Source organism: Mya arenaria, chromosome 16 (assembly GCF_026914265.1).
Source record: "Mya arenaria isolate MELC-2E11 chromosome 16, ASM2691426v1".
NCBI classification, from domain to species: Eukaryota; Metazoa; Mollusca; class Bivalvia; order Myida; family Myidae; genus Mya; species Mya arenaria.
The window spans coordinates 30,210,941-30,237,516 of record NC_069137.1 but is presented as its reverse complement, the minus strand read 5'-3'; the positions used below and the strand labels follow the sequence as shown (position 1 = coordinate 30,237,516).

Below are 26,576 nucleotides of genomic sequence, written 5' to 3'. Positions count from 1 at the left end.
GGTCTTTCGGGGAGCTCGATTGCTGACTGACCTTGGTTTCCTCTGATTGGTCGATGACGTCGTTCTCGATTTTGACCGACCACGTGCTTGAGCCGAAACAGCTGGTTAAGTTTGCGGGGGAGTGAACACGTGACCTGGGTCATTGTTGTCAGGTAGATTTAGACTGGCACCCTGAACGTTATTTGTATTTCCACTCACAGGAGCCAGGGGGGAGAATCGAGCTTAACCTTAGCATTCAAACAAGATGGCGGCGCCCATGTAAAAGGTGAGTTTTTCGGCGATTTAAAATTTTGGAAGCCAGTTTAGACACTGGCATATTGTGAAAAACCTGCTAGAGAAAATTCCACACCCATTGGTACTTGGATCTCCATGAAACATGCTGTAGTTTTGTCAAACATTCGGACATCGGCATCGACTCGAGAGGAAAACGAACTAAAAGGCACGGCTAAGGTTAGGATCCCTCGATAATATTGGCCTGTTTTGACGATTAGCAACACTATTCATGGTTGTTGTGTCAAGTTGGTGCAATATAAATGTGTATTGATCAAAAGTTATCCGTCTAGAAACCCGTCATGACGTATTTGCTTCAAAATTAGTATTTATGCAAAATGCTAAGGAGCAGTGCACGCAAATAAGTGGCTAAGGTTAGGTGCCATTTATTGAGAGAGGCGTTCATTACCTACGGTAATTTTGTTTCCTGTTTGTATCTGTTCTTTCTGAGAGATTAAAGGTTTCCGTAACACTGTGCGACATCATCATTATCCAGTTGAGGTATTTTGAAACTGCCAAATCTGATTTCGCTGTGTTTTCATCTAGATACAGTTGAGAAAAAACTACAGTGACGCGATGTTGTGGATGAAAATCGTCTATTTTGTAGTTTTTGGTGTACTTGTTTAAATTTGAGGATGCATTAAAACAAGTAATAAAGAAATATTCACATTCATATTTAATCAATCGTTACCAGAAGCGAAACTGATCGCACTTATTTAGTACTTAAATTGTCAACGGTAGATCGGTCTTGTCAAAAATGTTGACAAAAGATTGTAATGATGATAAAGGTTTAAAGTAGATGAATGATGTCTCCTGTATACTCGTATTTGAAAATAATGTCTGGCTCGATCAAACTTAGTTTAAACGGTTGCAGGCATAGGACGAATACTTTACAGGTTGTTAAATAGGGCCGATCTAGAACTGTTATGTTTGTTGTGTCACTAAACCCTAGTTTCTCCTGACATGATAATACTCTATTGTTTAGATCTTCATTTGTGATTTAAGACAGTCTTGCTGTACGTAAACGCAAACATGACTAACGCTATTTAGCAACCCGAGACAAATTTACCGTACGCACAGCTGTCGTTAGGTCTAGAAAATGACACAGCAGGATCCAGATAATAAGATTCTGAACTTGTCTCGGAGAATCGGTAAATGCCACAAGTCGAGGGAGTGAACTGAATCTCCTTAGACCGAGCCTGGTTTGACAATTTGTACCAGTAAGTTAGCAGGAGTCTTACGATAAGATATTTTTCTAACTTCCTTTGTTTTTTGGTTTTTTTTTCTAAAAAAAGTGCAACTATAGGAGAAGAGCTGGATAGACTCGCACACAACGATTTTTGTTTTTAGGAAAACATATTTGTTGTTAGAAAAAGCAGGAGTCTTACGATAAGATATTTTTCTACGCGATCTACTTGCAGCGGACTTAAACGTGCCTCTTTTTGAGTCTGTAAACCGTCCAAATACATCCGAGGTTGTTTTTGAAGAAAATGGCCGAGGACTTCCAAATGGTACCTTGCATTATCACCGATAAAATTATTGGTGTCGGGTCGATTCGGCCGATATATCATTTCGGCCTGATCCTTTTCGGCCTACTTTTATTCATTAATGTTTGTTTTAAATCGTGTGAATTACGCTTTGAACTTTCATTTTATATCAGTTAAATTTAAATTGTGTTAATTTCGTTATTGCGACTTATATTTGTTAGTACTTGTTTGGAAGTTGTACTTCCATTTTATATTACTTAAATTTAAAATAGTCAATTAATGTCGTGTTAAGGCACTTATATTTGTTATCAAATGCATAATTTAAACTATTTTCACAATATGCCCGTAAATTCTCACATGCTTATTTACTACCACAGCGTGTATATAAATCGTTTTCACAGAAAGTGAATTTCTAAAATAACGAACTCGTATGACCGGCGACCAGTCAATACAAAAACAGAGAGAATAACTTTTTTTTATTTCCTGTTTTAAACATTTTGCTTATTAGTTTTAAATGACGTTTTGGAAGTTTTACACGCATCAAAACAGTTATTGACAACAAAATATATCATTAACAAATGTTCTTCTTTTTCATAACTAAAATTTATCAGTATACACTTCCCCATTGACAATTGCAAACATGTATCCCTATTGATGTGGCCTCCGGCTCTAATGAACCAGGGAACCTGGACGCAGATGGCATTGGTACGGAATGCCGTTAGGGCCATCGCCTGTGAATGTGTTGATCTGAAACGCGATACTCGATATTACGATGATGAAAGTGTGACATTACGATGATGAAAACGCGACAGTACAATAACGAAAACGCGACCCTGATAATGCGATATACTATTGTTTTTTCACCATCGTATTGTTGCGTCTTCACCATCGTAATATCGTGATTTCGCGTTTTCGTTATCGTAGTATCGTTATGTCGCGTTTTCATCATCGTACGGTGGCGTTTTCATCATCCTCTCTCTCTACTGTCGTGTTTTCATCATCGTACTGTCGTGTTTTCATCATCGTACTCTCGCGTTTTCATTATTGTACTGTCGTGTTTTCATAATCGTACTGTCGCTTTTGATCATCCTACTGTCGTGTCGGGGGGGGGGGGGGGGGGGCACCTATTCCGAATCTGCAACCGTTTAAGTGAGGTATTGGAGTCTGATATGCAAGATGGCGACGAAAAATGACAAAATGGGATTTTCGGAACCTGTTCTCGCCTGGTTAGTAGTATAAAGAATATATTTCCAAAATATCATGACGCGCATTCGGCTCTACTATTATCATGCTTCCCTCGACTTTTTATTTCATGCTTCTAGGTTACGGAATAAAAAAGTTATTGAAGGAAAACCTTCGACCAGCCTGTTGTTTACAAATATGGGAAGCGAGAATTTGATACTTTTAAGGACGTTTAAGCTCCAAAAATACGTTTTTTGCAATGGTTTCGACTTTAACATTATTTAAATGTGGTATATGAATTTCCTGACAGTTCATTTGCTGTACAAGAGCCTTCTTGGTCAACATGCGGGTAGGAATGCAGTCACCTCTCATGGTCAACATGCGGGTAGGAATGCAGTCACCTCTCATGGTCAACATGCGGGTAGGAATGCAGTCACCTCTCATGGTCAGTGATCATTTCTGATTCGCTTGAAGACAGATGTTAAAAAGTTAACACAATTATGTGTGACGGTTTTCGAGTTAGGCTGACCTTTTGAAGTGACGTCTTCGAATTCGTCATTGATTCCCACATACCAGACCGTGTCAGGGTATGGATACCCTGTATTGTCTTAACAACACAAGGTTGAACGTATGTTGAAGGTACACATGCTGTCAAATTACACCACAACTCAGATCCATATAGCACTAGTATCGGTCCAAATGTTGTGGGATACTATTGAGGTACGCTCTGGGCATTAACGTGTCCCGCCAGATAACAATAATGACTACTTTATGGTCTTAACAGATCACAGAGAGGCGCTAGATTCTATCTCTTCCATGTCGAACGCAACGAACAGTTTGTATTAAGTGCGATAATTATATTCAAGCTGCATTAGGATAAGGACGAAGATGTGTTTTCTATGATGAGTTCTACTATTTGACTGTTGCCAAATTACTACACTCCTCAAGGCTGTATTATATGTGCCATACAGTTCCTCAACCATGTGTTGTATATGATCCGACCAAATGAATTTGTCTTGACACATTATGACTCAGTTATAATCTCTGCCACGACTTAACCGGGTCAAACTTTAGAATCAAAGAAGAGGAAGGGGCGACCAAAAGAGTACAAATACGGCATTCACTTTAATTGGATTTCACCTAATCAAGTTTTTGATTAAAATAATCTTGTAAGCGATTGTATTTAAGTTAAATGTGTTTTCTATGATTTGACCCCGTGAGCTGTTTCTTGTGCACAGAGCTCACTGCATCGAATCATTTGAGGTTTCATTGAGACGCATTCTTACTATGTTTCGTAAGAATTAGGCCAATACTGCGTCTTCTTTAACAGAAACACTTATGTTCTTTTGTTTGACAAAGTAACCTTATAGTGATGTCCCAATGTCAATATATTCATGACGTATTGCCTGATGTGTAGATACGTTATATATTCATTACATATTGCCTGATGTGTAGATACGTTATATATTCATTACATATTGCCTGATGTGTAGATACGTTATATATTCATTACATATTGCCTGATGTGTAGATACGTTATATATTCATGACGTATTGTCTGATGTGTAGATACGTTATATATTAATAATATAATAATAATAACAACTTTATTTAACGAAGGTTACATACTAAGTGTACAATCATTACAGACATACTACTTATTTCCAGCATGGCCTTCACACAAAAAGTATTACAAAAACACATGTACTATACATATTAAGCAACATACAAAACATACAATCACACTATTACTATCATACATTTCTTCGACAAACACAACTCAGTTTAATATGATGATTATAAATTACAATAATTTCATACTGTAAATAATGTAGATATATTCAGTAAAACCACATTCAATCAATATATTTACATATTTGGTAGTATCCATTACAAGTTGTTGCAAGAATGTCATATACGTACATTAACACAATTCATGTAAACAATGAACTATTTATTATAATGTGATTTAAATAAAGTGTCAAGATTTTTTGTTCATGTGATAAAATTATTTTGCCAATAAGTAGCCTTTTAATGCATGTTTAAAGGCTGGTAGCTTATCTTGACATTTTATGTATGTAGGAAGATTATTCCAAATTTTCATTGCTTTATAGGCAAATGTATTTTTGATATAGTTTGTTCTAGGTTTTACAACAAAAAGATCCTTGTTTTCTGAAGAACGCAAGTTATAGTGCTCATTTTTGGCAAATGTTAACAATTCTGTGAAGTACGAAGGAGTCAAACAATTCATGCTTTTGAAAACAAGTAATGAGAGATGATAATAGCACCTGTCTTCAAAAGATAGCAACCCAGACTGTTTGAACATGTTTCCACAGTGGCTAGTTCCCGACTTCATTATTAGCTTAATCGCTCTTTTCTGAATGTTAGTGATTTTAGTGGTATCTGAGGAATGTGTAAGTCCCCAGACACTACAACAGTACTCCATGTTTGACATGATATATGCATTATAATACAATGATTTCATCTCGTCTGTTAAATAATATGCTATTCTTCTTAAAAGTGCCAATTTTGAATTAAGCTTATTCACTACAGTCTTAACATGTGTATGCCATGACAATGTCTGATCAACATGCACCCCGAGGACCTTTTGACATTTCACGTTTTCTACTGACAATCCATCTATTGATAGTTCAAGTTGCAATGCATGTTTTGCCTTATAATTAGTACATAGAATCATACATTTGGTTTTTGATGGATGGATTGACATATTATTTGTCTCACACCAACAGCTCACACTATTAAGACTTTTTTGTAGATCTGACTGAATGCTCAATATACTTGGACCTATTTTGTATAACGTGGAATCATCTGCATATAAGTCAATACATGAATTGGAAGAAATTAAAGGCATATCATTGATGTATATTAGAAAAAGTAAGGGACCGAGTATTGATCCTTGAGGGACACCCGACATAGTTTTCATTTTCTCTGAATTTATGTTGTTCCCTTTCACAAATTGCATCCTGTTAGTCAGATAGGACCTAAATAACTTCATAGACCTTTCTGTGAAGTGATAAAGTTTAAGTTTGTGTAAGAGTATTTCATGGTCGACTAAGTCAAATGCTTTTCTGAGATCGAGATAAATGGCCCCTACATAATCACCACTGTCTATACCCTTCAACCAAGTATCTATAAGATGGGTTAATGCAGTCTGACAAGAGTGATTTGGACGGAAACCCGACTGATTTTTGTGTATAATATCCGTTCTCTTAAAAAACATTTGCAACTGAGACGCAATATGTCGTTCACATATCTTTGATAAAGTATTGAGAATGGATATAGGGCGATAGTTTCCCGGTTCGTATTTATTTCCTGATTTGTGTATCGGGACAACAGAAGCTCCTTTCAATTTGTCAGGAAATATACCGCTTTCTATACTGTTATTGATGATGGAAGCTATTGTAGATGTTATGTAATCGCCACAATAGCGTAAAATGTTTGGTCCTATTCCATCAGGACCAGTGGACTTTGAAATGTCAAGTTTATCAATGATGTGCTTTACATCAAGGGCTGTAATATTTTCCACATTAAATTGATGATGTCGCAATTTTTCATCCAGATATTTCTGCAGAGTAGAAAAATGTTCCTTAGCAAATGGTTTTCTCTTAATTATATTAGATATATTGGTGAAGTGAGAATTTAAGGCTTCCAATATTTCCACTGTACCCTCAATATCTTTTTCATTTATTATAAGTTTATTTGGAATACTAAATTGGTGTGCTTTGTTGTTATTTGTGATATCAATCAGGTTTTGCCAAAGAAACTTTGAAGATTTATTATTTTTGATAGCATCGTTATAGAAGGATTTCTTGCTTTTGCGTATCATAGATGAAATTTTGTTTCGTGTTTTTTTTGTAATTTTCAAAATCTTTGTGCAAAAAATAATAATCCCTCAAAAAAATTGTTTGTTTTATTTGATCCGAGAACCAAAACGGTTGACTCGCATGTTTAATTCTCTTTTGCTTGATTGTCGTATGGTCAGAAAGAGCAGTATGAATTGTATCATAAAAAATGTCCAAAGCAAAGTTTGGATCTGCTATTGAATCGATAAGGATCAGATTCGAGTTAACTAAATCTGCTTTAAAAAGATCTTCATCGAAGCCTTTATAACATCGATATGTTATTGAATCGTGACTGTTTTTCACTTGTTTCTTTTTTACTGATCTCGTGAAAGCGATAGGCAAGTGGTCGCTTATGGTATAATTATATACAGCAATATCTGAGATGAGATCTTTTCTTGTTGTATATATATGGTCTATAATAGACGAACCATTTGTATGAATCCTAGTTGGCGTTTCAATGATTTGAGAAAGTCCAAACTTTGAAAGAAAATTTTCCCATTTTGCATTATTGAATTTATTTGTTTTGTCTGGAAAATAATTGATGTTAAAGTCCCATAGAGCATATACTTCACTATCCTCGCTTCCTAATTTGTTGTATTGAGTTTCAAATAGATCTATCCAGTTTTGTGAAGAATCAGGAGGTCTATATACAAAGTTTACTAAAAACGATTTACTTCTGGGTAAAGCGATTTGAACCCAGACGGATTCTAAAGTGTCAGACTCTAAATCATATCGCCTAACATATGAGAGTTTATTTGAAATGTAGGCAATTATACCCCCGCCCCCTTTGTCGAGGCGATCTTTGCGCACGAAGCTATATCCAGGAATAACTAATTCATTATCATGTACACTGGGTGTCAAAAACGTTTCGCATAAACCAATTATATCAATGTGAAATGACTGAAATAAATGAAATGTATTCATGACGTATTGCCTGATGAGTAGATACGTTATATAGTGAAGCCCCTCAATCAATCTCAGAAGAAATGGGTGTGACCATTAGAATCTGATCTGTTTTAAGTCATACAACCAGTTCATGCGAAGGAAGTTAAAACCAGAGCTGAGTGTTTTGTATATTTTTTTTATTTCATATATATACAACAAAAGCTAGCCATTTATTAAATAGGGCAGAAATAAAGAGAATTGTGACTTCGAATTAATCTTAAGTCAGCATGGAAGGGACACTCTACGCTTACCCGTTGTTTAAAACAATTTAATACCAATTTTGTCGTTCAGCTAAAAATGGTTTTGCTCGTTGAAACATTCTTTATCAGATCCCAATTTCCTTTATGGTTATTTGAATTGAGTGAAAAAATTAATAATAAATTAAATAGTAACAAGTAAATAACTTAGTACGTATAGTATTCCACACGCTGTATGGTTAGAGAATATTGAACAGAAAAGGGCGAAGAAAAGACGGGCGGAGATTAACTAGAACATACATAACAATGAAAACGCGTCTACCTAGAGAATGAAGTGCTTAAATGCAACAAAACGTCCCTAAAGAATCAGATATGCCAATATAACATTCATTAACAACACAATTAGTTTAGTTTTCATATAAAATACTTAATTATACAGTAAATGTTATTTCAATTAGGAAACCATTTTATTCTAATATATCTTTTATTACATTAATTTTCTTATTTTTCCACCTATTTATCTAGGTACGCCTGCTAGAATATAACCTTTTTACTAAAGGTTAAACCAGTATCGGCAAATCTATCAATACAACAACACAAAAACATTGAGTGAAATCATCCTCGAAATATTCGCGAAAATATGTTACATATTTGTCAATGTCAGTGTCTTCTCCAAATATCTAGTTTATATTGCTAAACTATATCTATCAGGGTTTTTTTTCTTTATTTTTTCTTGATTTTACAATTCAACAAAATAAATAACAAGTAGTGATAATCGAGCGTTTATGAATGCATTCTTTCCCGATAATGTCATAAATTTATTTAAACAAAACCAACAAATTCTAAATGTGTATTTTAAAATAATCATTATCTTTAATCTGTTTTGAAGCGTTCTTTCCCAAACACCATATAGGACTGCTAAAATAAATTGGTGTCATGTGACAGCGGAAGCTTTCATTGTTCTTCTTTTACCACCACGATTCTGAAAAAAAAAAGAAAGATAATATGACATCATTTTACTAGTGTATAAAAGTTCTAATGAAATGTTATATTTGACATTGCTAAGATAAAATCTACGGACATTTAATAAAGAGATTAAAGTAGTTTTTCAAACAAAGAATTGAGTATTCATTCAATATAAAAAAGTAGAGGAATGACTTGGCAATAAAATACATTATCCTTTGGCTCCATTTACATGCGAAGTAAAATTTACTTTAATATATGACATTCGGACTAGGTTATGGTCGACATCAAATCTAGCTTTCACTACAACTTATCCAATAACTTAATCGAACAATATATATAATCAAGCATGGTGTTGCTGCATGTCTGCTCCAATCTCGTCACCCGGTTTCAAATAAACGTAGACGCACTGATGCTTGGAGTCAGTTACATTTTCCGTACTTACAATAAATATTGCCACCGTTGTAGTTACTACCGGCACCGCCTCCGCTGCCGTATCCGATTCCACCATCTACAATTCCGCCGCTAATTCCTCCACCGAAGCCACCGCCGATTCCCGTACCGAAACCACCGCCGATTACCGTACCGAAACCAGCGCTCCCACCACCGTAACCGCCGGAACCGTAGCCGTATGATTCTACACGGAAGCAGAAGCGTCATAAGCAGATAAGCATTAACAAGCAAACATGCAAAGCTGATACAGCCAATATACAAGACAATGTCTGCGTTAGACATTTAATCGAACGATTAAGCGCTAAATTGTTATATTTGGCCGACATTTAGACAGAGATTAATTACAAGGTTGTTTATCAGTTCAGTCAAAATACTTAACTGCCAAGCAGCAGTGGTATTAGCGTTTACTGGTATAGCTTGGGAAGGGTAATTCATTGGTAACGCTTGGGAAGGTATTTCACCGATATAGCATCCAAATGGTAAGTCATTGGTATAGCTTTCAAAATGTGTGGAAAGGTATTTCACTAGTAAACCTAGGTCAAGGTATTATACTAGTGTATATTACGATATATTTTACCACAATGACTGTACATAATGTCATCATGATAAATTATTTAAAAACGAGAGCGTTAGAACGTCATCAAAAGTTTAAATTAGATACATTATATATATACCTATTCAAAGATATGACATAAAACCACTTTCATTGCCAAAAAAAGTTATAAGAAATGAAACGATGTAAGGCTTGTATTGACAAAATTCGGCTCAAAAATCATCTGCCAATAGAAATATTAAATCAATTTCAATACAATTGTGTGAGAGAGTCCCTTTACAGGTTCAAATAAAGCAGCGTACACATCTATAGCAAGCCATTACAGTGTTGGTGCAACTTGTGTGGATGCTGTTCACAGATTGTTTACACGTTAATAAATGACTGCTGACAACACCAAGAAAGCCGAATGATTATGCATGGTACTGTATATACCGTACGGCGTTTCGTATTACAATTAAGGATATTGTTGTGTTTCAACGTTTGAAGGAATACAATTATCGACAATCTGTGAACTACTATTCTAAAATAAAACATGGAGTCATCCGCTTGTTTCGGCCAATACCTAATTACTGACTGACCGAAGCATTCAGATACCTCACATCGAACTTGTGTGTGCTGTGAGGATGCAATAAGCAGTTAATCTTACGTTGATCGTATTTATTTTTTGGCGATGGCTTTCCTTGGGATATTCTGATTATGATGTCTGTTTGTTAAGAAAGATACATGTTGTAGATTTATTTAAAACTGAATGCCAAAAGTGCACGTAAGTTGCATTTTAAATGATTTTCAATAAAAAAATATTTAGATTAAAAAATAAATGACTCTATCCAAATTGTCCAATCAGGGCTGCGTACTGATAGATAAATAGTTTAAATACTTTTATTCCGCAAACATAATGAATACCAGAATTTATTATGTACGATGTGTAAGTAATATCATAGTAACTTCAACATATAATATTCAAGCAGATTACATAATGTTTGCTTATATACAGTACATGTATACATAATGCAAAACTAGCAAAGTACAAGGATAATAGTTCATACATAAACAGCGGTATGAAGCAGTCATGTACATTTAAATACAGTTGAGCGCTTTCTTTAGTGTTTTATAAGAAGCAACAGTGTGGAAGCAAGCTACCCCTCAACTCACCTTTTTGTTTCTCTGTAGGGTATCAAGAAAATATACGTGAAATTAAGTCATGTACATTCATAGCTTAATTGTATTGAACTATCTATGTGCCATGGTATAAAGATAATAAAATTATCATAACTGAAATATCAACGTAGCATTGATTGCAGATCTAGATTGTATTCCTTTATACAATTATTTAGGTACGCCCTGTAATCTCCTTCGCCCTGTAATCCCTATGCTGGTAACGGGAGTAGCCGTTGCGCGGAGTTTGCAATTAAAACAGCGATCCTAATTAATCAACGCTATAACATCTCAACTTGATACGTACTCTTGGACTGTACGGGCACTGGTACTGGCACTTGGACCGGGTACGGCACCTTCCTTTCAACCACCTGGGTCTTCACCACGGGCACCGGGTACGGCCTCTTCACCTCAACCTGCCAAAACAACAGCACATTTACATAAGCGATTAGGTATAACGGTCAAGTCCACGGAAACAAACCAGCAATTAAAACACTGTAGTGCACAGTAGACGATATGTCGGATAGCATACATAGTTTGGAATGGTTTTAGATCCATTGTAAAGATATTTGTTTACTAACGCTGAAATAAGTTTTCTAATCAGGGATAAGATTTAGCGCATATTATAAGATACCAACGGAGCTTTAAGGAACACCTAGAAACTCACAACATCTTCGATGAGAGGTTAGTCTGACGAAGGTTTTAAAATGGATTTACCTCTTTCATGAAATCTGTGTCATTTCTATGCATGCGTTAAAAAGGGAATCGGACACACCCCGGCATTAACTATGAATTTGCTAATCGTAATAATGAACGAGAGTAAACGTGCCGTGTTGCTGTTTTTGTCGAAAAGTGGCCTTACTAGAGAGTTATTAAAGTTAGCGTGATGGACCTTGTCAAACATATGCATATTCACTCTGGTGGTTCATGTTAATTTCTTCACAGGTATTTGAGTTATGGCCAAGCGGGAAAAGTGCATACAATCACAATTACATTGTGTACACGAGTAATGGCGCTTATTATACATTTGCGTAATATCACTGGCAACATGTTAATCAAATTGTATTTGATATTACTGAACGGCTTTTTAGTTATTGCCAAAGAATAAGTGTTAACAAGACGCCGACGCTGACACCAACGCTATCACATTTTCTCGACTTCTTTTTTAAAAAAACCAGACGAGCTAATGATGGAATTTAATAATCGCATACTTTAGATGCATACGTTAGATAAACGAAGTGTTCTGCATATGATCCAATTTTTAAAAGATATGCTGAACAATCCGAGAAATAATTGTTAGGCTACTCCGTGTTGCTAACCGTGGGGATTGTCGAAGATGTAAAGTGGGATTTGTGAAACCTACCGGAACGTTTACGCGGACTGGGTAGGGCTGCTTTACGGGAACAGCGACGGGAACTGGAACTGTAAAACAATCAATTGAAACCCATAAAGTAACGTAAAACTTTTCGCTCTTTAATGCAGATTTTTGTATGCCACAAGAATACTGCGAGTGTGTATCTTGCATTTTTTACAGTTTTTGAGAAAGTTATGAAATATAAATTACGTGTATGTTTTAATGACTACTGCCGTTCAAAATTAGTAAAACATACAGTCAATCTAACGTTCTGAAAGACAACGGTAAAAAAGAAGTCTCATATTGTTTTACCTTTCCTCTCCACGTGAACGGGAACAGCAAAGGGCTGCTTGACGGGGTACGGCTGCGGTACGGCAACTGGCACCTTGCGGACAATGTGTACGGGTTTCGGTACCGCAACTGAAATTGAGACCGCTTGTTACACAGGATGCTTACTAGCTATTTAAATACTTGTCAATTTGGTAATGGTTTACCAGGTATCAAACACACCGTTAACGAGGAATCCTGCATTACAGGATTGTTCACGAAATGTTAAGTTTGTCGTCTTTGCACCGTGTCGGCAGATGTCAACATGATCAAAATTGAAACCAGTCTGAAAGTGCCCATTGTTATGTAAGGTTGACAAGTCCTACCTGGTACATGTACTGGGACGGGCACCTTCCTTGTCTGCACCACGGGGTAGGGTACGGGAATTTTCCTGTCTACGGGAACTGGCACGTGTACGGCGTGTGGGACGGCCACCTTCCTCGTCACAACCACTGGGTCTGAAATGACATAGAAAAAGGCGCCATTATATTGTTGTTAAACAGTACAAGAAAGATGCTTCCCGGTGGTTAATATAGAGATATCAGTGGAATACAAAATTTCAAATGTGCACAGGGATTGGACGAAATTTTAACGACATCACTACGTTAAGCTCGTGTTAAATTTGTCGAGCTTTTCTGAAAACCTACAATTAAAATTATTTTATATTCACGAAAGGCATGTAATGAAAATAATACGTGTCACTCTGAATAATATAGTAATATAGTACGAGCTTATACTGGAACGGACAATTCATTATGTATTTTACACCATAAAAATCACACATTTAAATGGTCAAATATTTTCGAGTATTTCGAATTATAGTATGTATATAAATTGGGAATACGTACTGGATAGTTTTGGTTCAATCACTGTTTGAAGCTGTTTTTCGAGTTAACATATCCTTCCATACATTCAAAATACGTATTGTTCAACACGGTGCCCACACGACACACTCGTATGCCAGGATACTAATCCAGTGGCAGCAGTTAGAACATTAGTTATGACCTTAGATGTACTTACAGGGACGGTCCACAGGTACATGGACGGGTACAGCTACTGGAGTCTTCACCGGCACTCGCACGTGGACGGGATCTGAAAACACCAGAGCACATTTCATTTATGGGGTTATTTACTCGTCAAACGATGTATCTTCTTCATTGCATAATCGTTTATATATTGTCAGCACGAATGACCTTCACTTACATGGTCTATCCACAGGGTAAGGTTTGGGGACAGCGACTGGGACCTTCACCTTTCGCTCCACGTACACAGGTCGGTCAACAGGAACCATAACTGGTACCTTCTGTTTCTGGATGATGTGAACGGGTTTCGGTACGACAACTGGTACTGGAATGTACGGTATTCGGGTTATACGCGGATATTGACAAAATGTCATCAGTTGCCTATCAATGAGTTTAAACTGTATTTGTCCTTATCAGGCAAACATTTTTTTTTAAAAAGAATCACATGTTTCGTGTGATTCATATTTACTTAAGGAGTACATTAAAGGTCATAAATCATTTCGGGGACAACATGTCTTATATTGTCATTTAATGAATATTGTATTGCGCTTAGATATGTTTAATTTACCATACACATGTAATTGCACAGTTACCATACAAGTGTCGTTGTATGTATAACATACTACTATGCTAACCTAAAAGCGTGAACATTTACTAATGTATTACGCGGTGCAATAACTTGGACTGGCTGCACATTTAATTTCTGACATCTCATTTTACTATTAATGTAAATGTGAGTTTGTTTCGATATCATTACACGGCTGTTTTGTAAATGTACGGACTCTATCATTCTAGTCAACATGGTCAAAATCAGACGTATGACATTACGATATAGTTGCTGAAATAGTAGGTAATTCCCGTGAACCAAATGTGTAACGAATAGAGACTGCCGTGACGTCACTTCTTATTCACCATAAAACAAAGGCATTTCGCGCATATATTAATAATAACTTTTTATAGATATATCCGAAGAGTTCAACATACCACTAAAAAGTGATGCCTAATTTACAGACTATATATAGGGAGTCGATTTTGCGTATGTTTTCTTTACAATAGACTTCAACATGTGCAACCAGTTTTGATTATGGAATGTGCATTTATGTGCATATTTGTATCTATGTATCTATTCGATTTACTCCTTTGAGGGACTCTGATATGAACAGGTTTAGGCACAGTAATAGGTACTGGCTTTGGCACTCGAACAGGCACTGAAACGAGGAAAGAACGCTTGTTAGTCAACATCAGATGTCAGATACAAGTAACAACAGGAACAGATAGTTACCTTTCACGGGAACGTGGACCGGTACGGGCCTGGGAACATGTACGGGGTATGGCTTAGGTACGTGGACGGCAACTGGGTAGAGTACGGGAAATAACAGAGTTCAGTATAATTCAGTCGAAGTGAAACAATGTTTTACAGTTAATTCTTTAGTCTTATTTAATTTAACTAAATATTATGTATCATGTGTAATGTAGTGCACAGTTTTTATTGATTCGAAAACCAGCCTTTTTCAGGCGGCATAAATACGATAATTCATTGATGATAATTAAGTGTGCTGTACACAAGAGTGTGTGTAGTTTGTTTCCCTTTTAGGGGGCGCTTATGTTACCTGGTACATGAACTGGCACCGGCACTTTCTTCATGACAGGCACTGGGTACGGTCTGTCCACATAGACTGGAACCTTGCGCTGAACTGTCTGAACGACGGGAACTTTCTGTACTACGGGCACTGAAAGCAAGATACCGGCCTTTACAATACATCAAAAGATTATATAGATTCAGATTGCCATTGTCTCATAATCCAAGTCGGCCATTTAAATCGCCATGTTGAAATAACTAGGACCAAAACAACAGTTGGTTTTGCTTCTTTGATGACTCCATTACGTATAACATACTCAATACTGGATAAAGTGTCTGTATCTATAACATTACATGACGGTCAGTGTATGTCCCTATAAAATTACCTGGGTGAGGAACTTTCTGGACGACACGCACGGGAACGTGACGCACAACCTCAACCGGTACATACTTCACAACTGGTCGGTCAACTGGAACATCTGTAAAACAAACCAGTTAAAATGTTACAAACCCGTCCAGCATGTAATATATCAGTGTGGAATGAAACAACCCCGTCCAGAATGTAATATATCAGTCTGGAATGTTACACACCAGGCTTGAACGTAATATATCAGTCTGGAATATAACAAACCAGGCTTGAACGTAATATACCAGTCTGGAATGTTACAAACCAGGCTTAAACGTAATATACCAGTCTGGAATGTTACAAACCAGGCTTAAACGTAATATTCCAGTCTGGAATGTTACAAACCAGGCTTAAACGTAATATACCAGTCTGGAATGTTACAAACCAGGTTTAAACGTAATATACCCGTCTGGAATGTTACAAACCAGGCTTAAACGTAATATACTTACCATAACATTAAGCAAATAGTACTTATACTCGTTACTACCCTAACAAAAACGCTATACTTACGGACTGGATATGGTACTGAAAATAAAGAAAATTCATCAGGTGAGAATACGCTTACTTAATTACTACTTCACTGACTAAATTTCATATCTTTAAGAAAAAACAATATCTATAAAATTATATTAAACTCATCCATTTAAATATGTTTAATGTATATACAAATTAAAGTCATATTAACTGAAAGCAATTATGTGTTGGTTTTTAAAGCATAATACAATTGTATAAAATTTTAAAATAATTTTATAGAGGCCATGTTTTATTCTGACAAAGAAATATTATTTAACCATACAATGCAAAATGATAAATACGAAGCAGATATACATGTACAGGGTCTGGATTACATATATGCATTTACATATACAACAAAGCAAGCAATGACACATATCTAAACGTAAAAGTCAGCTTTCTTGAAAATTAATCGCTCTTAATCTGACCCGAGGGTACATGAACAGCAAGATCGAAGATAACACCCACTGTTTTGAAGAAGTTGAGATTTTTAGGGAACAAACCTTTCTTTTCAATAACTTTAGTTGTATGGGTGTGCTTTGTAACCTTTCCATATTTTCCACCCTTTCCGCCGCCATAACCTCCGGCGAAACCACCGCCATATCCGGCACCGCCAGCGAAACCGCCGGAAAATTGACCTCCAAATCCGCCGCCATAGCCGCCGCCCATACCTATACCGCCGCCTCCGCCACCATAACCGCCGCCTCCGCCTCCATAACCGCCGCCTCCATAGTTATTATAATTATTATTTCCTGGAAGTTAAGGACATGTACATGTAAGAGGTAACGATTGTGTTACTTCATCGGTGATCATCGAGTATGGGCAGGGACGTACTTCTGTCGCCAGTTAGTAAGGTAAACTGGTAAGGGGACGTATTTCTGCCAGTTTGTACGAGTGTGTAGTTAATACATGTATACTCATAAATCTTATGTGACCTTGGCGTGGGTTTATTCCAGAAAGGAAATACATTCCACGAACCTTCTTGGCGTGTAGACTACTTTCTTTGATAAAACCTGATGAGCGTAGAGATATGCCGGTAATGAAGTTAATAGCAGGTGAAACGCTTGTAGTGTCAACGAGGTGCACGTGATGACTCTATTAAAACATGATTGAACGTCAGCTACGGCACAAATAAGATTAAAGAAGAACCTACGTTGTTTTTATTTGTTCCTCTTTTTAGACATTCAGTTCAATCATCTAAAACATCTGACTGATCTGTTGTTTATGTACCATTTATCTATCGGACTGTTCTCCTGTTTACATGCTCTGTTCCACATCGCGTCTTAGGATTCTGCACTTTGTATGTCTCTTTTAACAAATCTTACCGTGGCAATAAAATGTTAATATGTGTTTGTGTAAATTTAATTCCTACTGATGAATTACTTGGGTAATAAAACGCGCCGTGTCATCAATTGTTACATCACTTTCAATCAATAACCCCGAATAAACATTTAATTAAGTAGTAATGTACGACAGGCAACAAGTTAGATAACATATTGTGGATGAGGTAAACGAGTAAATTTCTAATTGCGGAAATGTTCCAACCAATCATTCGGTATTAGAAAAAATCAACATCATCACATGCCCTTATTGCAGTTAATAACTGACAAATACCATTTTGTTTTGTTAAGCAAAAACTGTTTATGTGTGATCAGAGTTTTTTTAAGGCCTAATTATAAAGAAAGAATGCAGTAATAAGAGCTTGTTTTAAATACACTTTGTTACAACACAGAGAGTCACGATTTAACGCCTCGATGTTTTGTTGCAAGAAACACGTCTGAAATGCGACGACTGCTGGTCGACCACTGCTGAACACGAGGGTATTGAGACATTGGTCGGGGAGAAGAAGGATTAACATGACCCGAGACACGTTCTGGCGAGAAACCCTGTAGAACATGCCACACTGCCTTGTACATATGTAGTAGGGTATTGTTTTACAAAGCAAAGCTACATAGCCAATGCCTTTTTATTACTATTGTATGCAAGTAGATTGACCCTGACGGCTAGACCATGTAAACCAACAGCGTTCCAAACGCCTTACAGTTTCCATGTCTCCTGCATGTTGGGATAACAGGACAGACATGCTTATTACACGTGTAAGGACATTCTTGGACAGATAGATAACGTTCCATTAAACAGATGACGTATAGAAGCCCCCTGTGGAATCAAGTAACAATTCCTCTTGTTATCATCTGAAGTTTTTCACTCTGAACTGACTAAATTAATTCTTTAAAAATAAAATCAAAGTCAAATATTGGCTTTTTGATAAGAAATGCAGGTAACCATTGGGTCAAAAACATCTACTGTTAAACTTGAGCACCTGTTTGAAGCGTAAGAAGCAAAGCGGTACTTCGATATATAGATATATAAATATATATACTAGTACATGTATAAACAAGACAAACACACAGACGCATCAACTACAGTGCGACTGATTCAGACATTTGACGCCCATAGATGCAAAATAATTATGTTTTTCCCATGTCGACAAAACAGGAATTTTCAATTAATCTTTGATTAGTTATATAAGCACAACACCAGACCTTATTGATAAACCGTTCTTACTTCCCACAATTATTGATACATTAGCAGTAAATACCAACGTTTTTTTTTATAAATGCATGTATTTGACCAGTTTTCCCTTTGCGTGAACAGTACCAAAGAACGTCGGACACAGTGCTGGGGCTTAACAGTTCAATTTGCTAATGTTGGTGAAGGGAAGGAACTCCTTCTGTAACCGACGGTGTCTTTAAGTCAGGAAATTGTTTCAAATCACTTAATCATTCTTAACAAAAGCATTTGTGAAATCCATACACAAGTTTATATGATTCCTCATACCTGAAGTATTTAAATCATTGTAAGGGACAGGGGGGCCTTGATTGTATACACATATTAGGTACAAGCAAAACGCAACAAGCAATTAAGAGGCGAATGTGCACCAAACCGCACGATTTATAGAAGAATAACCTGAATTTCATTTAATATAACCAACCTTGGTAACATATACCGATTTGAAACTTGAGATATTATAAAGCGTTTCATTAATGAACATAAACAATAATCTTATATAGCCATTTAAACTTGTTGCGTTCTGTAGTTTGACGAGCATCTTATATATGAGAATATATAGCCGAGTGCACGTGTACACAGATATTGTGCTTGTGACATTGTTACCAAATCGCGTCCTCCAGCGGATCTTGGGCTCCTTCTTTCGGTATTCAGCTAAGATAAGGCAATATAAGACAGAGAAAAAGTTAAGTACGCACAATGATTCTCAAATTAAGATGGAACGTGTTGTAATGTTATTTTGAATAAAAAAAGGTTCATTTTCAGTGATATGTTACATGTCGCGATTCTTGATTACCTGCTGTATATTATTTAAGAACTTTATTTTAGGTCTGTCAGTCTGTCCCATTCATGTATATATAGATGATCAGTACATTCACATGTGAATGACACAGCAATCTTAAACATGGTTGAATGTCTTTAGGGGATTTCAAGCAGTAAATGTTAGAGGTGGACGTCACATATAGAACACTCCTTCAAATGAACGTTTCACATACATAGTTTTAGCTTGATTCAAAATTATTCACTAACTATTAAACAGAATGAATAGTGTAAAACAGGATAAAGATTTATCCATAGAACTATTAAGTCTTTAAGAATCAGTTTATCATTCAACATAATGGTTTACTTCATTCTTATTAAACCCGTTATGAAAACATTAACATTACTGCGCACTGTAACCGTATCGAAATATAAATCGACTTATTAAGGAAACTCAGTTCAGTATTACTCACCAAAAGCCGCGGCAGAAAGCCCTGAAATGGAAGAAAAACGCTGGTTAGAAATGTGTATATTAACATCAGGAATAAATGATGGAATGGTTTAAAGTATTCATTACCCGCTGCGATTGATGCAATAAGTACAAACCGCACACTGCGGTCACTACCATACGAACAAAAAGGCAACCAAAACACAAGGACATGCAAACAAACATTGGCGTTACAAAAATTGTACGACACAAATAGCAAACGCAGTAGAATAACTTTGGAGTATACATTCAAAAACCGTTTTAACTTTTTATCGAACTTTAAGAACGATAGCGTAATTATATTGTATGACTGTAATTGTCTTAAAAACGACCCTTAAATATTGTTTTTTTGTTTATTGATTCTGGTCGGAATAGATCAATGGTGAAAAGTAAAATAGTGTGTGCAGAAAAAGTATAAAACTGATAAACCTGACCAACGTCGCAAAACAGTTGGACAGATGTCTTATTGATGGTTAGTGTTCTGACATGCTTATAACTTATCACTAGACAACAATATTGGTTATAAATAGGACAACAGAAAATTAACCCAATTCACGATAATTGAAATGACATAGGAATTTAAAGCCATGTTGCCATAATCTTTATCTTATGTGATCGCCTGGTGCTTTCAAAGTATGGGCGCGATGACATTAGTTTTCATTTATTCATAATAAGGCTGTAACCAGGAATATAGACTGTGCAAGGGGGGCCAAATGTATGAATTCAATTGAATACGATCAATCATAAATCTATCATTGAAGATCAATCATTAATCTACCATTGAAGATCAATCATAAATCTACCATTGAAGATCAGTCATAAATCTATCGTTGAAGATCAATCATAAATCTATCGTTGAAGATCAATCATAAATCTACCATTGAAGATCAATCATAAATCTACCATTGAAGATCAGTCATAAATCTATCGTTGAAGATCAATCATAAATCTACCATTGAAGATCAGTCATAAATCTATCGTTGAAGATCAATCATAAATCTAACATTGAAGATCAATCATAAATCTACCATTGAAGATCAATCATAAATCTATCATTGAAGATCAATCATAAATCTACCATTGAAGATCAGTCATAAATCTATCGTTGAAGATCAATCATAAATCTACCATTGAAGATCAATCATAAATCTACCATTGAAGATCAATCATAAATCTACCATTGAAGATCAACCATAAATCTATCGACGAAGATTGGTAAGGTGCTTTAACAATTTGAAAGGCTATAGAACATATTGCATATATATTACACATGTCTAATTAACTGTCGTCTGCGTTTAACGTCTTAACCTTACGGTTATGAATGACCTGTCATCGGCTGTTAGATAAGAACATCATTTTTGACAGAAACAATCGGCAAGGTCGTAACCGTTGATGAAGTGTATTACATACATCATTGTGCGGCTTTACATAATGTACAGTGTTACGTTGACGTATCAGACGCTAAGACAAAGGCCCTAAGCCTATGGGCCCGGGCTGTGCAAGGTTAGGCACTAGTTATTATATTGTATTTTGTACCTTTAGAGAATCTAAATGTGCCAATTTCACTGATTTCCAAAAAAGTACATAAAAAAATATTAATAAAACAAATAATTCATTTTCCTTTTTTTTAAAAATAATCGTTGCCAGCTTGGGTATGATGACGCGGCCCGCTATTATCAATGTGAGATAAGACCCTTGATGATCTATCCCGTTTTAGTGCCATACCTTAATCATAAAATTAAGAAACATATTTTTATCGTCAACTATTTATTAAACACGGAAATATTCGTTCAATCTTAATTTTTCTATGTTCCGTAATAAAGTTTCATCATAAAAATAATTGTCAAGTCACTGTAAACGATATGATGTATTCAACCGGTACATATTTGCATAATATCCGCGTGATTTTTAAGTCTCTGACTTAATTTAGATAGCCACCTAGATATTTTAAAGTGTGAATATTAATGTTGTACTCATATACATATGGAGGAAGTTCATGATCCCGTTTCCTGAAGTTATGTAGATTTCACACGAACCAGTGACTTTATAACGTATTCATGGTTTGGTTACAAATAATGTTTTAATTACGTAAATCATCTGACTATCATCATAACGATGGCAAGTAAGGTTACAAAGGTAAACGATGATTTAATTAAAAGTAACTTGCAATAACTTGAGGAAGTTTAAAATGAAAATCGACCACTTCCTTGCCCGTCCATACATTATTATGTATATAACCATAATTACTTATCAAATTCATGAATCCGAAAATCGAATGTGTCATAGATGAATTTTGACCCCGTATTTTGGTATCAGTTTAAAAGGTTTTGTGTGACGTAAAGGAAACGATATGTGATCATCAGGCACCCAATTTATAAGAGAACAAGCAGCGTTTTCGTGGGTCTGATTCCAAGGAATATACAACTCAACAGTTGTAGTTTATAGTACGGCCAATATCATGTTAAAAGTGTTCTCGACTAATGTACTGTGAAGAAATATTGATGAAAACATGCTAAAAAACGAGTCAACAGGGTTATAATTTCCGCTATTAAAAGTGTCATTAAGAGCATATTTTCTGCTATTGATAGTGTCTACAAAACTATTATTGCTTCTACCGATAGTGTCTACTATAATACTTGTCCAACTATCAAAGGCGAAAAAGGTCATTGATACGTAATAATTAAGTACTATCGTGAAGATGTATGGATGTCAATACACGTTGAGTGCACGCTTTCATACTAAGCTTACATTAAATAGAAGGAAGTAGCGTTTGTGTAAAGTACAACGTTGACGGTTATTACCCCATAAATGTCCAACATATCAGTATGAGGCGAAGGTCACATTCTTGTTGGTGAGCTACTATGTGGTAATGTACGATCGAGCTATCACCAATGTACAGGTTTCCTATCTATGTTACCCATACTGAGTGTAGTATATCTGGCAAAATACCGGCGAAGCAAATTTAAAACCAATAATGCATCCAACCCCACTTAGACTATTACTCAACAGCAACAGCAACAACAACACCTACTACTTCTACTACTACTACTACTACTACTACTACTACTACTACTACTACTACTACTACTACTACTACTACTACTACTACTACTACTTCTTCTACTACTACTACTACTACTACTACTACTACTACTACTACTACTACTACTACTTATAATAATAATAATAATAAAACTAATTTAAATTGTTTATTGCTCCAAACAATAGCAAACGTTTAAATTACATTAACTACATCAAGTTAAAATTAAGAAAAGTTATGAATGCCTAAGCAATTTGGACTGTATACTCCCATATAATACTTAAAAACAATGCTCTAGATTTATTTTGTAATAAAGCTGTTAAATCTTAATCAGACACTTATTCTTATTCGCCAGAAAAGCCTGTTGAATCGTACTTCCCTTCCCCTATCCTAAAGTGAATTGTTTACCATTACATCAACATCAGTATGTATTAACATCGACAACATCATAATCTTATAGTCAGCAGCATAAACATCAATTGCCATCAACCGCAGCATAAACGTATAGCCAGCAGCATTAACATCAATTGACATCAACATCAGCGTAAAAAAATAGCCAGCAGCATTAACATCAATTGACATCAACAGCAGCATAAAGATATAGACACCAGCTTTAACATCAATTGACATCAACAGCAGCATAAAGATATAGACAGCAGCTTTAACATCAATTGACATCAACAGCGGCATTATCATAGACAGCAGCCTTAACATTAATTGACATCAACATCAGCATAAACGTAGCCATCAGCCTTAACATCAATTGACATTAACAGCGGCATAAGCATAGACAACAGCCTTAACATCAATTGACATTAACAACAGCATAAGCATAGACAGCAGCCTTAACATCAATTGACATCAACAGCGGCATAAGCATAGACAACAGCCTTAACATCAATCAACATTAACACCAGCAGCGCGAATAAGACTCAATCGAATATAAGAACTGCTTGTTAAAATACGAACAGGTTTATCAATGCATTTCGGCAAAATTTGTAAACTTGATGCTATGGAATAAAACTATAATAATAAAAACATTGCAAAATTGCGTGAAGACCTTCTGCAGGTGTGCGTCAAGTTTATAACATTAAAACTATTTGCATATTTTTTTATCATTTATCTAAAATAAATAACTCAATTGATTACAGTGTTCCTAATTGACTGTGCCGAGTGTCAATAAATGTCAAGGTAGAAAGTACTTTCAAAAACGCCCTAACAGCGTCTGGGACGGATCCAGCATTCCGTTCATTAATGTATGATATGTTTAACATTAGCGACTAGACGGGAGCTTTAATTCATTGCAATAAAACTGGAAAACATAATGTCATGGAAGTTTTTATTGCGGCTTTACTTGTTAGGTTAAGCAATAAAAATCATTATATTGTTATGAAAGACAATAAACCCATCCTGAACAGACAGCACAAAATTATTGATGAGTTGGTAATTTTTATGATTAGTTAAATTTGCATCTACACCGTTTTCTGACCGTTCTTGAAGAATGGTACAAGTCTTTAACAGATTAAACACACTCTCATGCAGTTTACTTATGTTTTTATATAAATAAGAAAAAAAGTAAACTGAAACCATAAAAAAATATGGATATATTGGTACAAACCATCTGTCAATCAGACTGACGGTGTAACAATGAATGATACTCTGGAAGACCAGCCCAATCAATTATCAGCATTTTTAGCAGTTTGAAACAGTATATTTTGTAACTGAAATAATTATAATCTAATAACGCTGATCCTTTTCGCATCAGATCCATTTGAAACACGTTGTAAGAATTTTAAGTAGAAAGTTAGCTTAACGGTGTTCCAAGTAACCTTTTTTGCTTTTGTCTACGAAATAGAGCGGAGTTAGTAAGATGATCGTAACGTCATTCATAAGGTAGCGTCACTGTTGCCACTGCTGGCGGGGCTAACGGCAATACCCGCATTATCGGGATGAATTAAAACCACACTTCTAACAGACACATAAATGCACATATGTTCACGTTCCAGCACACCTTCATAACATGAAACGTTGGTGAGTATTTGACGAAGTTCTATCTATGATGAATACACAACTTTACAACATGCATCAAACGCTTTAAAACGTATTTTCTTAAATGAGAAATAATGAACTGCAAACTAAAGTTGTTACCAATACATTTGAGCGACAGTTTGGTTTATTCCTAAAAGCCTGTAATACAGAGCATCGTCTATATTCCCAAAATATTTATAAAATGTAATAAATACAATACATTCAATAACATTTTTCTCGCAATATTGTCTTTATATCAGACTTTTTATCAACGTATCGTTAATATCTTTAAAAATATGTATTTCATTTGCAAACCACTGTCGCTCAAACAAACATACAGGCGAAAACAACTTGAACTAAACGGCTTTTAGCGCCATACATACATTTATCCTTCTCAAAATATTAATGATCACAAACTTACCGAGAATCAACAGTACAATTAACCCTTTCATTTTGGACCCTTCTTAATTTCCTCGAGAAACTAAATAAAGGACCATGCGCGCCTTGAATCCACACCAACTGGTTTTAAAGTCGCCTTCTGAACGAGTTTTCCGTACCTTACATCATATAACGCATCGCGTGACGTTTTAATCAAGACGAGTTTTCATTGGATACACATTGTGGACAGCGCGTGTCCCCGATTGCTGATATGTTACAGATGCCTTGATTGGTTGCTGGGGTCACGTGACGGTGGCGGACATTTTATAGACATTACGTCGACTGTGACTACAGTTTTGACAAGTAAAGGTTACGGGCTATTTGTCCAAAATACACGTAACTCTAGCGTTTACTAGTTAATTACAAGAAATTATAAAGATACAACACATTATTAACAAATTTGCTCGATTATTTATGACGGACGGCTTGTAGCAATTTGTTAGTTTACTTATTCGTATCAATGAAAAATTTTCGACAAAAAAGGATCTAAACAAATTCTAAGAAGTCGTATTTAAATAATCTATTTTTCCTAATTAATGCGCACAATAACGGTTGATGCCAAAATATGTTATTTAATTTTAATGCATTATCATGTTTAACTATGTTTTTGACTATAGTCAAAACAGCATATTTTTCAGCTGAAAAAAACGCCAAAATATCGCTATTCATATGCTGTTATCATTCAAATCAAATGAGCAGAACAAGATTACGCATTAAAGTTAAAAAAGGCATCAACCTGAAGTGTGCGCATTTAAAGAAAGTTTGATTTATCGAATTACTCCTTAACTTTGATCTGATGGGTTTCAGTTTGATAAATGATTTAATAAAACATACTTGCGGTAAGCAGCTGAGAAATCTGTGATTTTGCAAGTAAAACGTTATATCTGACCACAGGCGAGTTTTATTATGAATGCTAATTTCTGACGAAAGATCAGTATTATAATCATTACAAACAGATATCTAACGACGTACCAGTATTATTTTAAC

At 35.6% G+C, this 26,576-nt stretch overlaps 1 protein-coding gene and 1 long non-coding RNA gene across 3 annotated transcripts; both read right to left on the bottom strand.

Annotated features, from left to right (window-relative positions):
- Nucleotides 1-8,655: 8,655 nt before the first annotated feature.
- LOC128222202 (uncharacterized) lies at nucleotides 8,656-10,843 on the bottom strand. The gene is made up of 2 exons (XR_008259097.1): nucleotides 10,560-10,843; nucleotides 8,656-8,926 (listed from the first exon to the last, which is right to left on the bottom strand). It is a non-coding gene; the product is annotated as an uncharacterized LOC128222202 (long non-coding RNA).
- A 164-nt stretch (nucleotides 10,844-11,007) lies between these two features.
- LOC128222201 (mantle protein-like) lies at nucleotides 11,008-25,700 on the bottom strand. Of its 2 annotated transcripts, none has more exons than XM_052931118.1 (14): nucleotides 25,573-25,700; nucleotides 20,070-20,090; nucleotides 19,444-19,491; nucleotides 16,267-16,281; nucleotides 15,737-15,829; nucleotides 15,382-15,501; nucleotides 15,054-15,125; nucleotides 13,953-14,096; nucleotides 13,770-13,841; nucleotides 13,076-13,207; nucleotides 12,735-12,842; nucleotides 12,432-12,490; nucleotides 11,376-11,484; nucleotides 11,008-11,077 (listed from the first exon to the last, which is right to left on the bottom strand). In XM_052931118.1, exons 1-14 carry the CDS (start codon nucleotides 25,601-25,603, stop codon nucleotides 11,022-11,024), a joined length of 1,080 nt encoding a protein of 359 aa, XP_052787078.1. In that variant the 5' UTR covers nucleotides 25,604-25,700; the 3' UTR covers nucleotides 11,008-11,021. The 2 variants fall into 2 exon arrangements, with proteins under 2 accessions (XP_052787078.1, XP_052787079.1); XM_052931119.1 differs by lacking the exon at nucleotides 15,054-15,125 and adding an exon at nucleotides 14,908-14,979.
- Nucleotides 25,701-26,576: the final 876 nt, after the last annotated feature.